This window comes from Arachis ipaensis, chromosome B9 (genome assembly GCF_059453495.1).
Source record: "Arachis ipaensis isolate K30076 ecotype BB chromosome B9, ASM5945349v1, whole genome shotgun sequence".
Lineage (NCBI taxonomy): Eukaryota > Viridiplantae > Streptophyta > Magnoliopsida > Fabales > Fabaceae > Arachis > Arachis ipaensis.
Window position 1 is genome coordinate 1,946,939 of NC_142444.1, and position 12,767 is coordinate 1,959,705.

At 35.7% G+C, this 12,767-nt stretch overlaps 3 protein-coding genes across 3 annotated transcripts; 1 reads left to right on the forward strand and 2 right to left on the reverse strand.

Moving 5' to 3' along the window:
• Positions 1-201: 201 nt before the first annotated feature.
• LOC107618470 (PTI1-like tyrosine-protein kinase At3g15890) lies at positions 202-3,518 on the forward strand. The gene is made up of 4 exons (XM_016320560.3): positions 202-630; positions 1,061-1,208; positions 1,988-2,250; positions 2,568-3,518. Exons 1-4 carry the CDS (start codon positions 602-604, stop codon positions 3,214-3,216), a joined length of 1,089 nt encoding a protein of 362 aa, XP_016176046.1. The 5' UTR covers positions 202-601; the 3' UTR covers positions 3,217-3,518.
• A 109-nt stretch (positions 3,519-3,627) lies between these two features.
• LOC107614679 (UPF0481 protein At3g47200-like) lies at positions 3,628-5,397 on the reverse strand. The gene has a single exon (XM_016316822.2). It carries the CDS (start codon positions 5,325-5,327, stop codon positions 3,858-3,860), a length of 1,470 nt encoding a protein of 489 aa, XP_016172308.1. The 5' UTR covers positions 5,328-5,397; the 3' UTR covers positions 3,628-3,857.
• A 4,022-nt stretch (positions 5,398-9,419) lies between these two features.
• LOC107614678 (UPF0481 protein At3g47200-like) lies at positions 9,420-11,190 on the reverse strand. Its single transcript, XM_088498098.1, has 2 exons — positions 10,857-11,190; positions 9,420-10,522 (listed from the first exon to the last, which is right to left on the reverse strand). Exons 1-2 carry the CDS (start codon positions 11,188-11,190, stop codon positions 9,420-9,422), a joined length of 1,437 nt encoding a protein of 478 aa, XP_088354224.1.
• Between the last annotated feature and the right edge of the window lie 1,577 nt (positions 11,191-12,767).

A 12,767-nucleotide genomic window follows, 5' to 3' on the forward strand; every position in this document is an offset into this window, starting at 1 on the left:
ATAAGGTCAAAGTGTGTTATGAGGAATATTGCCTAAGAATCAATATAATGTATGTTAGATAATTTGAGACATTAATTTAATTCAATGAAAATTTAAAAAATAATTTAATTTACTAAAAATAAAGTTTAAGAAACGAATTTGGACATTTATTCTTAAAAAAAAAAAGATCACGCAAAAATTGACGTTGAAAAACATAAAAGTGGGTCCCAGATGTGTTATTTTGAAATTTGCAAACAGCTGTACTTCAAAAATTCAGCTTCACAACGAAGAAGAAGAACAACAACAAACATCATAGATTCTTCTGCATAATCAAGCGCATGATTCTCTCACAAACTTTCATCAATTTCTGATGAAAAAAAGAACGCGTATTTCATAATCACTCTTTCTCTCTCATTATTTTCTGCTGCAACGCCTTCTTTCAACACTGAAACCAAGTTAGGCACAGAACCGAATCATCGAATAGATAACGATAGCTTTGAGCTTTGAGCTTTGAGCTTTGATAATTGAGGAACAGCAACAACACTGGAATTGGTTGGCTGGGTCGATTTCAAGTTCAGATTTTTTGTTCGCTCGCTTTCTGGGTTTTGGTGCTGAGAGAGTTATGGCTCTTTGGTTATGCTGCGGAAATGGGTATGAGAATTAAATTCGTTAATCTATTGTTATGAATAACTCTTACTGCTATGTTTTTGGGGGTTGTTTAGGGTCATAATTTTGCTTATTGTGACTTGAAGGCTTTGTTTGAAGAAAACTAATATTAGAGATGGTTTTGGATTCTAGGTTTCTGATTCCATGGATTAGTAAAGATAGTTTTGAGTAGGAAGAACCCATTGAAGATTATGTTGTTAGGTTGTGGCAGAATCCATAGAGGCAAAAAAAATAGAGTGGAGGTTTGACTTTTGAATATTACTCTATAATGAGTGAATTGACCATATATGCAATGATTAAATGTTCTGATTCTGATTCTGGGCACAAAAGGTGCTTGTTTCATTAATCCGGAGAATTCTTAGAGTATATAATTTCTTTCGGTGGATTATTGATGTTGGAGTCTCTTATTGTGCAGCAAGAAACGAGGGAAAGAACACGCGACGTGGCGTGTGTTTTCTTTGAAGGAATTACAGTCTGCTACAAATAATTTCAATTATGATAACAAGCTTGGAGAAGGGGGCTTTGGCAGTGTGTATTGGGGCCAACTTTGGGACGGATCGCAAGTAAGGACTACATTCTTTTCATTGTTGTTGTTGTTGTTCTCGTTGTTGTTATTATTTTGTCAAAAAGTTCATGCAATATGTGCCTTCTTATTGTGGTGAATGTGAATCTTGGTTTGGCAGTGTTAATTGTGGTTGCCAACTCATGCTGTGAATTTGTTACTCGTATAGTAATTTCGCAGCAATCTCATGTATGATGATCTAATTGTCTGACTTGTTGCTTTATCCATGGACTTTGCTTTATAAAATTTCATGCATCAATCTTACATCACAGTAAGTAAAGATCATTCTTTCATGGATGAAAGGATCAGATTTTGAGGGACATGCAAAGAATAATTTTTTCCCCTCTCAATTGTATTAGCGTTTGAAGTGCATGGATTTAGAAACTGAGACACCCCTTTTGGCTGAACCTATTTTTCCATCGAAGCAATCCTTCAATGTGACTAGACTTGCTTTTGTATCATGATACCAGATGAGTCTTGAATGATAGGCATTTTTTGTTTGTGTGCCTGCACAGATTCTTAGCACTTCTAGGATTTGATTTGACTTTATAATGTGATTTATAGAATAGAAAATGTTATCAGCATTTTGAGGAGCCAATGATGCATGAATCTCTGATGAAAATATTTTACCTAGTGGATGTGAATTCAAGTTATTGAAAAAGATGTTGATTGAAATATCTTAACTATATTACCATTTTTCCGTTTAAAAGTTCTTAACATTCTGTTTTGACTTTTGATCCCTATAAAGTTGTTGCTATGTTGATCTGTGTACACTTGCAGATTGCAGTCAAGAGATTGAAAGTTTGGAGCAACAAAGCTGACATGGAATTTGCTGTTGAAGTTGAAATATTGGCAAGAGTTCGGCACAGGAATCTTCTTAGTCTACGTGGCTATTGTGCTGAAGGGCAGGAACGGTTGATTGTATATGATTATATGCCGAATCTGAGTTTGCTCTCTCATCTTCATGGATCGCACTCGTCAGAATGCCTTCTTGATTGGAAACGGCGGATGGATATTGCAATTGGATCCGCTGAGGGGATTGTGTGAGTAAAAACCTAGTTTTGATCCCTCTTTTTTTTTTTTAGTCCATGTCACAACATAATTTTGATTATTATATCAAAAGCTTTGGTCTTAATATCTACAAACATTTGCAGAATTTCTGAGTCTTTATAATATGGCAACTTAACATTGACTCTAGATGATATCATGAGAGTGATAACTAAGTTAATAATAGAGAAGGAGGTTCCAAGAGCAAAGTAAAAATTTTAGGTGGGCCAAAATAAAAATAACACATTTATAGGGATTAAAAACATAGTTATACCTTATATTATTGTTTAATCCTAAATGTTATAACTTTCAGATATCTTCACCACCAAGCAACACCGCATATCATCCATAGGGATATCAAGGCAAGCAACGTGTTGCTAGACTCGGATTTCCAGGCCCGGGTTGCTGATTTTGGTTTTGCTAAGTTGATACCTGATGGTGCAACGCACGTGACTACAAAAGTTAAGGGTACCCTCGGATACCTCGCCCCAGAATACGCCATGTTAGGCAAAGCAAATGAGAGTTGTGATGTCTACAGTTTTGGTATTCTCCTTCTAGAACTTGCTAGTGGCAAGAAACCAATTGAAAAGCTTAGTTCAGCAGTTAAGCGGCCAATAGTTGATTGGGCACTGCCATTGGTATGCGAAAGGAAATTTAGCGAACTCGCTGATCCACGACTAAACGGTGAGTATGTGGAGGAAGAGCTTAAAAGGGTTGTTTTTACTGCGCTGATATGCGCTCAAAATCAACCCGAGAAGAGACCTACCATGCTTGATGTCGTTGAACTGCTAAAGGGAGAATCTAAAGACAAAATTTCTCAGATAGAGAATAGTGAATTGTTCAAAAGCCATCCAGCCGTAGAAAACAGTGATCCAAAATCTGCGGCTGAAGATGACGGTTCAGACTTAATCTTGGAGGTAAAAGAATCAAAACATGACTTGAAAGAGAATACCGGTGAATGATGCTCTAATAAAGGAAAGAAAAAAAAAAAGGGAAGTTGGTGATATATCAAATACAAGTTGTGAAGTTAGGATGAAGTTGGTCTAATGTGAATTTGGCTTTACTTGAAAATAGGTTTCTCCCTCTCTCTTCCATTGTCAAGTGTTTGAGAATTGAGATTGTTATGGCTTGTGCAGGTATTGATTTGAATTTGATGAAGTGATGTCTGTGTAGTATGCTAGACATTTTGTGTTGCCGGTTTGGAATGTATGTCATTTCAGTTACCTTTATTGTTTACTATTCTATTGTCAATATTCTTTGAAAATTTTCTTTGTAGCATCTTGAATTCTGGAGCATACTCAGTAATTTACCAAGTTATGGCAAATATGGGAGTAACTACTAATACAAATCCAAACAATAGAAACTCATGATATATATGTAAAGCAATTCAATGAATATAATCATGACAGAATTTTAGTTGACAAAAGGGCCAACATGGCTGATGTCTGCTTGCATTTTTAGAGACTATGAATTTTAACATGACAACAACAAACATGAGAAAAGCAGATTCCAGCTCATGATCAAGCACACCGAATATTAAAAAAGAGAAAGTGATAAGTAAGAAGATAATATAACATTTTTTTCTTAAGGGTGATGTTATGACTTATGAAGCTTTAGGGTGGATAGCAAACCATGTTTGGATGAATGTAAGAACAAGACCAAGAGTGGCAGCAAGCAAGGCGATGATGGTCCACGGCGAGCGAAAAAAGGTGTTAGAGGCCTCTCCCATCCAAGACAACATTGTGATCCTGCCTCTTTTGGACTCAAAATGTGAATGGATCTGGTCTCTAACGTGGGCGAACAATGGTGTCTCAGGTACAAGAATGCTGTCCATCTTATTAAACAGATCTGCTACTTCTTTGTCACTGGCAAGTTCATTGATAATTATGCCAGCTAATCTGAGTTCCTTCACATCCTCCGGCTGATCAATGAGAGAGCTCATGAAGACTAAAAATGAGCTGATCTCAAAGTGGTTTCGAAAATCAGGACACATCTCATAGGCTACAAGGTTGAGGAAGATATGAGCCGTTGAGCCATCCACTATGAGTTCTGGAAGCTGCAGCATCCCATCTTTGAAGCTGGGGAAGACTGAGTCGTTGTTGGAAAGTTTTCTGACATGAATCCCGGCTGCCTTGAGCTCCCGTATGGTCCCAATTCGATACTTCCTGAGGTGCAGGGATCTCCTCTTGATCTTGATCACGATCTCCTTATGGATTGTGTTGCAGTCTCTCATCAATAAGGCCTTCCGCAGATAATCTAAAAGATGGATTGGCTCGTCTTTGTCTTCATCTTTGTCTTGTTGGTCATCTCCCTGGACAATTACCTCAATCTCTTGCGCTTCTTGTTGTCCACTTTGTGTGCCGTTATTCTCCTTTTCCATTCCAAAACATAGTTTCCCTTTGCCAAGCTTGGGTGTTGTCTCAATACCGTGCACTCGAAGGAAGTTTTCGAGGCATTTTTGGAGCCTGGCTTCATCCTGACACAAGAGCCTGAGAACTTGGAAAGGAATTTGGTTGTCCATGACAAGCAGATCTTGGTGCACCCTCACAAGCTTGTCAATGCTAATCTTTAGCTCTTGCTCTGAATCAACTGAGCAGTCTGATTTTTCCAGCAATTCAAGTACAGAACATCCATCCAATACCAGCACACCTGCAACAAAGTCATCTTTGCTTCTGGGATTGCCGTATACAGAAATCGTTTCCCGGGTATCACTGTCTCTGGATAATTCAACATATTGATACAACGGCCTCCAATCGTGTCGAAGAATTCTGAAATGTAAGTCCCTCACCCGTTGATTAGTATGCTGAAGATACATTGCTGTCCATAAATCCTTATATGGCTTCCCTTGAAGCAGTTGTTGTTTTGATAGATGATATAGACCAAAGGATATTAGTTGTGGTTCATAATATCTTCTAAACTCCATCCTTTCAGCCATGTACAGAGGAATTTTTTGTATTTTAGGCCTTGAACCTTTGTTAACTGCTCCACCAGTTAACTTCTTCCTCACTTCTTCTAGTCGTTCCCAGTTTTGTTCTAACCAAGGGGGCACAACATGTTCTTCCTCCGTGTCCATTATATGAGAAGACAAATGAAGAACATAGGGTTCACTGTTTTGCTTATGAAGGGAAAGCAATAAGAAAAGAATAGGAATGACCCCTTTACTTGTTTTGCAATCTAGTTAAGTCAAGCTCAAAGTCTTTGATTTTCTGTTTCTTAATTAACCAAAATCATTATGTTAACTCTTTAAGTGTGGTTTCTTTAAAGGCATGGTGAATTTCATATTCATTCCTTTTAGGTATTTAAATATATGTATGTGTCTTTTTCATGTGCCATTTTTTTAAGCTTGCAACTTGCACCTTGTCTCTAGCAGTAAACTATAATATGTTGACCTCTGAAATATGGTTGACTCTTGTAGGTTAAGGCCACTATTGTTGTTATGATATAAAAATAATACTTAGAAATATAATTATCTAGTTGTGTTTTCATCTTGTAGTTTTCCTTTTGTCTGTCTTAAAGATATTCTAAATAAAACAAATGAACGTGAGTGACCTACAGCATATGAACTTCTAATATAATGGTATAACTTATTAAAAGAAAATTCAATAAAAGTTTATCTAATGAAATAAGAATTGTGTTTAAATATGGCATGAGCACTTAGCAAGTTTGTCAAGAGAGACATGTAGTGCTGTTCTGATCTCTGAAAGAAAAGTACCTGCTCTATTTCTGTGAATTTTCAGATACACAAATCTTTTTATTCCCCCCTTATAATTATGCCCCTTATAATTATGAATGCCAATTCTATACGTTGTCACCTACTTGATGATTTGCCTAGTTTAGTTAGATGGTACTAATGTTTGCTCGGTGAACATAAATTCTGTCACAAATAAAAGTATATTCTCATCTTGAAATAATAACTCAATTGAAGCATTTAAGGTTATGTAGAGACTATTTGGCGTTTATTTAATTCCAAAGAGTGCGTTTAGTATTGCATTTGCAAGTGTGGATTGGTATCGATGTGCTGTTATAGGATTGATTTTGATCAAAATTGGTTTAGTATCACTGTCATTGATATTAAAAATATTATATGCATACTAAAAATTAGTTAATATATGTGTTTTGTTCTGTATTTATATGCGTTTTTACTTTTTATACTGCTAGGTATTTTTGTATGTAAATTTAGAATAGTTAATTAACATTTAATAACATTTCTGTAAAAAGTGAGCATATTGGAGTAAGGGCCCGTTTGGAAAACTTTAGAAATAAATTTTTTTAACTTTTGACTTATGAAAAGTAGTAGTATTAATGTTTGGTGCAATTTTTAAAACCAAATTGCAACTTTCTAAGAAGCTATTTAGGAGTTTATAGAGAAGTTAAAAAAATGACTTCTCTCATAATACTTCTACTTTTCATCACATTTCTATTAAATAAGTATTTCTAGAGTTAAAAATCCAAACACAAAATAACTTATTTATAAGTTACTTTTAGCAGAGTCATTTATTGTTTAAGTCATTTATTGTTAGAGATTTTTACGCATAGATAATTTAGATCATCGTAATGTTGATAATATGAATTATATATAAGTTAATTAATTTAGGTTAGTCGTGTGGTCCATTCATTCGTCCGCTTAAATAAGTGTTAGGAGTTTAAATCGCACCTTTCAAGAAACTTGATAGTTTATCATCCTGAAATAAGCAGGAAAATTATATTCCAGCAGATGCATAACACCATAAAATTCAAATACAAATTATTGTTCGCATACTCATGTTAGTGATGGTTTATTCATAATCATACGCACAAAAGTAAAAAATCAAAAATCAAAAGATCTTCCACAACATTTTTTCCCTCATGTAAGGATGAAAAGTAAGGTTATTTTAGTTATGGAAAAGTATATGGAACAAAGAGGTTATCAGCCAAAAACTAAATAAAATTATATTAATTTATATTAATAATTAATTTTAAATTTTTTAAATTCAAAATTTAAAAAATTTAAAATTAATTAAGTAAATCTAATTAAAATCTATAAAAACTTTTGTCTTTCCACCTTCAACTTCGTCACCGACGAAACCTTTAATAAAATTGTGAAAGAATAGAAAAATAAAAGAATTGTGAAAGAAAAAGATGAAGAAATTTTATTGATTGTTGATTGAATGAATTGTAAACTATGAAGGTAAAATTAAGTATATATAGAGTATTGGCCTATGAAAGATAAAAGTAGATAAAGATAAGATATAGATAAAGATAAAGATAACTATAAGATAAGATAAAGACTAAATTATCATTTAATTTGTGTATTCTGTTGGACTGAATTTGTGAACCGTGAGACGTCTTTATTGTTGTCATGGGCTAAGGTGGAAGAGTGGTTTAATACGCCCCCGCAAGCTGGTGGATGGAAGATGTCAATAATCCACAGCTTGGATAAGTTCCGATAAAATTGTTGAGAAAAGCGCGTCTGACATGGTGACGCGGAGGAAGATGCGTGCGGCGGAGCTTGAGCTGCCGACGTCAAAAATATTAAAGGAGATGCTGCACTTGAGCAACGATCTTCAAAAATGCGTGCGGCGGAACTTGAGCTGCCGACGGCAAAAATATAAAAGGAGACGCTGCACTTGAGCAGCGATATTCAAAAAATGAAAAAAAAAATAAAAAATAAAAAAATAAAAAATAAAAAAATAAGCGTGTAAAACGCAATAAGATTGATCTTTAGAGGGCGCGTATGGCGCAATAAGAGTGGTCTTCAAATGGCGCGTAGAGCGCGATAAAAAAAAAAAGGCGCGTGGAGCGCAATAAGAGTGCAGATGGAACTGCTAGAACAGATGCAGATTGAACTGCTGAAACAGAATACTGACGAAACTCCTGGAAGAAGTTGCAGATGAAATGCTAGAAGAAGGCGCAGACGGAATTACTGGTAGAGAACCGGGATAATCAAAATTGTGGTAGAATTTTCACTTGGATGCATGTAACTAAATCTATGATTGTTTATTGTGGGAGGAAGTTGAAAAAGAAGCATGGTGATTTCTCACCGAAAAGATGATAACTTATATATCCTCCTCAAGGAGGATACCATGACTCTGATACCATAATAAAATTGTGAAAGAATATAAAAATAAAAGAATTGTGAAAGAAAAAGATGAAGAAATTTTATTGATTGTTGATTGAATGAATTGTAAACTATGAAGGTAAAATTAAGTATATATAGAGTATTGGCCTATGAAAGATAAAAGTAGATAAAGATAAGATATAGATAAAGATAAAGATAACTATAAGATAAGATAAAGACTAAATTATCATTTAATTTGTGTATTCTGTTGGGCTGAATTTGTGGACCGTGAGACGTCTTTATTGTTGTCATGGGCTAAGGTGGAAGAGTGGTTTAATAACCTTTTCCTCTTCCCTCCTCAACCACGCGCCTCTGCAAGTTCCAGCGCGTCGATGACGCGCTCCACGTCATCGAATATATGGCACGTACCAACGCAGGAGGCTGCCGCCCCAGTGCAACCACCTTCTACCCCGTCCTGAACATCCTAACGCGCCAGAAAGTCATAGACCACGCGCAACGCGTGGTGGATTTCATGTCCACGCTTGGCATTAATGGCCTCGAGAAGATCGTTCTCAGGGAAGTTCGTGGCTTCTCCGCAGAGATCATCATTCATTCTCACCAATCCAATCTATTCTCACATGCATTGTGTGTGTTTTTCTTAATATAATACAATATGGATCTTGATGATGATGCAAGTATATTTGTACCGAGGTTAGGTTACATCTTGGAAGAATGAATTTGGAGAAAAATTGCTATTTGTCAATATTAATTATAAAAAAACATTCATTTAATATGAAAAAAAAAACATCCTAATACTTAACAAAAGAAATATCCAATTATATTTTAACAAAAATAATTAAATATTTATAAAATTTTAAAAAAAATATAAAATTTTTAAAGAAATAGAGACATTCACATTTGTAATACAAAAAAATTTGAAAGATATATAAAAGAACATTTAGTATGAAAAAAAAAACATTCTAATACTTAGTAGAAGAAACATCCATATATATTAACTCGTAGAGATTTTGAATTCACTCAAAGATATTTGACTGGTTTTTGGCTAATACCCTTTTTGGTTCTTGGCATTTCGTTAGTTATTGATTTATTTCCCCTTAATAAGTGATGTTATGAAGCTTTAGGATGGAGAGCAAACCATGTCTGGATAAAAGTGAGAATAAGGCCAAGTGTGGCAGCTAACAAGGCAATGATAGTCCATGGCGAACGAAAGTATGTGTTATAGGCCTCTCCGATCCAAGTGAGCATCCTGATCTTGGCTTGTTTGGACTCAAAATGCGAATGGATTTGGTCTCTGATGGAAGCAAACCATGGTGTCTCAGGCACCATAATAATGTCCATGTTATTAAAGAGATCAGCCACTTCCTTGTCATTGGCAAGTTGGTTGATAACTATGCCAGCCAATCTCAGCTCCCTCACATCCTCCGGGTGATCAATGAGAGAGCTCAAGAGCACCAAAAAGGAGCTGATTTCGAAGTCGTTTTGGAAATCAGGACACATCTCATAGGCCACTAGGTTGAGGAAGACATGAGCCGTTGAACCATCTGTAGTGAGCTTAGGAAGTTCTAGTATCCCATTGCAGAAGCACGGGTAGAAAGAATTGGAGTCGCCAGAATGCTTTTTCACATGAATCCCAGCTGCCTTGAGCTCCCGAATTGTCCCAATCCTATACTTCCTGAGGTGCAGCATTTGGTACAGTCCTTGCACCAGCTGAACGTTGTTGGAGGCTCTCTTATCCTGGTTATATTCCTTGACCTTTTCCAGAAGCCGTTCGTCTAAGAGCGCTCGCCGGAGACAGTCTAAAAGATGGATGGGGTCGTCATCATCATCATCATTGTCTTGTTGACCATCTCCCTCCCCCTGGACAATTATCTTGACAGTATGTTTTTGTTTTCTAAGCCTGAGAATCCTGTCAACACCATAAACTCGGAGGAATTTCTGGAGGCATCTCTCCAGCCTCTGCTTGTCTTCGCCATCACACAACAGCCTTAGCACTTGGAACGGAATTTGGTTGTCTAAGATAACCACATCCTGGTGCACCCTTATAAGCTTTCCCATGCTAATCTTGAGTTTCTCATCTGACAAATATGGATCTGTATTGTCCAACAAATGAAGTACTGAACATCCATCCACTACCAGCATCCATGCCAGATATGTGAGCTCTAACATTTGGAATATTTGAAAGTTGGGAGATAAGAACAATAGAACAGAAACTGCAATAAGAAAGTTAGAGAATAGAATAGCGCAACTCTTTCCTTTAGCCTTAATTCGCCCCCACCAATTTACTATGGTGTGCAGAATGAGTTACTAACAAATTTCTTATAAGATACAATGAAGAACACTTGACTTATTTCTGCAATCACACAGTCAAGCCTTATACCAAATGATAGTTTATAGAATGATATTTTCTATTCTTTCTTTTAAACAGTCACAACTCCATGAAGAGATGTAACTTTTCAAACATAACATACTCACCTCTGGCGCCCGGTATGTCTTCCTTTACAATATCTAAGAACTCAGCCAATTGGTTCAGCAGTTCCGGAATACATTCACGAATTCTCCAGTATAAAGCCTTGGCACTTTGATTAGTCTCCTTGAGATACATTGCTGCCCATGCTTCCTTATACCTCTCTCCTTGAAGCAGTTGTTGTTTTCGGAGATGATGAATTGGACCAATTGAAATGATCTCTGGCTCATAATATCTTTTAAACTCATCCCTTTCGGCCATGTACTGCGGAATTCTTTGTATTTTAGGCCTTGAAGCATTGCTTGCTTTTTCAGTTAATTGCTTCCATGATTCTTCTAGTCTCTCACATTGTTCCTCTAACCACCTACAGGATGTGCCAGCACCTTCTCTTGACAATCCACATGAAGTATGCATTTGTTCTTACTATGAGACTTGCTGAGTAAGCAAGCAAAGGAGTAACAAAGATTAGTGTAAAGTGTACTTGCTCTGTTTATGTAGAGGAAAGTAGTATGAATGATTTAGCCATATCAAAGAAGACGGCGCCGACGAAGACATCTTAAAGGAGGCTGCAGGCCTAAGAAAAGAACATGAATCATTCTTTGAGTGTGTTTTGGTATGAATTTGTTTAGTGTCTTTTGAAAAACTCTTGTGGTGATTAGAACTGATTCTACTTTCTATGATTAATTCTTCATTGAACTTTAGACAACTTGGTTTCTCCGAAATTACTTGGTTATATCAGAACTGAGATTATGGCTTAGTTTCTTGTTGAATGATAATCTCTTCTCCTAGTGTGCTGCAAGGAAAGGATTATATATGCAGACATTGTTTTCTAATGCTTTCACTGAATTGAAAAACCACTATCATATATATATCAAACAAGAATCATGCATATTATTTATTCCTTGTACTAGTATAGTTTTTTATACAATCAATAATTGGTTTGAGGATCTTAAATTGTACTCTCAGCAAGTTGTGTTAAGAGAGACATGTAGTATTGTTCTGAACTCTGAAAGAAAAAGTATAAGCTCTATTTCAGTGATTTTTTATTAGGTGAAATATATGTTAAAAATGGAAATTTAAATACACAAATCCTTTTTATCTTATAATTACGATTTACAAATGCTAATTCTATGCATTTTCACCTTCTCCATTTTTCCCCCTAGTTTAGTTAGATAGTAATGTTTGCCCAATGAGCATAATTTCTGTCACATTTGATTTTATAGGATTGATTTTCATCAAAATTAGTTTAATATGACCATGATTTATATTTGGAAACTTTTATGTCAAAAGTAAGCATAGTGAAATAAACATTGTTTAGACCATGTTAATGAGTTCGAAAGCCGATTAATGTCACGGCCCAAAATGAACCATGATCGGCGTTCAGGAAAATAATCCCAAGCAAGCCTAACCGACTCCAATATAAGTTGAATAAGAAAATTACAAATATTTTAAATAAATTTATAATGTCTAAAATGAATAATTACATATTTTTAACAAACAAAAAATAAAATAAATATGGGTGGATCCTGCCTGTGACATATGGAGCAGATGACGTCTAAGAACTCAACAACGAATAGATACCCATTGCAGATCATTACACTTGAATAGAAAGGCTCACATAATCAAATATTTATTCCTGAAAAATATTTTTAGAAAAACGGAGTGAGTTTTGCAACCCAGTAACTAGACAGTACATCTATAATTCACATGAGACCATATAAACATAATTTTAGTTAGAAGATAATAATTTATATAAATAAGTGAATCAATAAGGGAGTTCTCATACAGAAAGTAAAGCAAAAGTCCACACATGGGCAGCTCCACCTCTATGGGTAGCCCTTTCCTCTAGTGTGTCCGTACGGAATAACAGATCCAACGTGTGGTCTACACGTTAGGCTAGCAACGCCCCTGCTAGCTGAGGTCTGAGCCAGATGCATCTAGGTTAACGTCATAACCGCCGTTAACTACGGTTTTCTAATACGAGCCTCCCA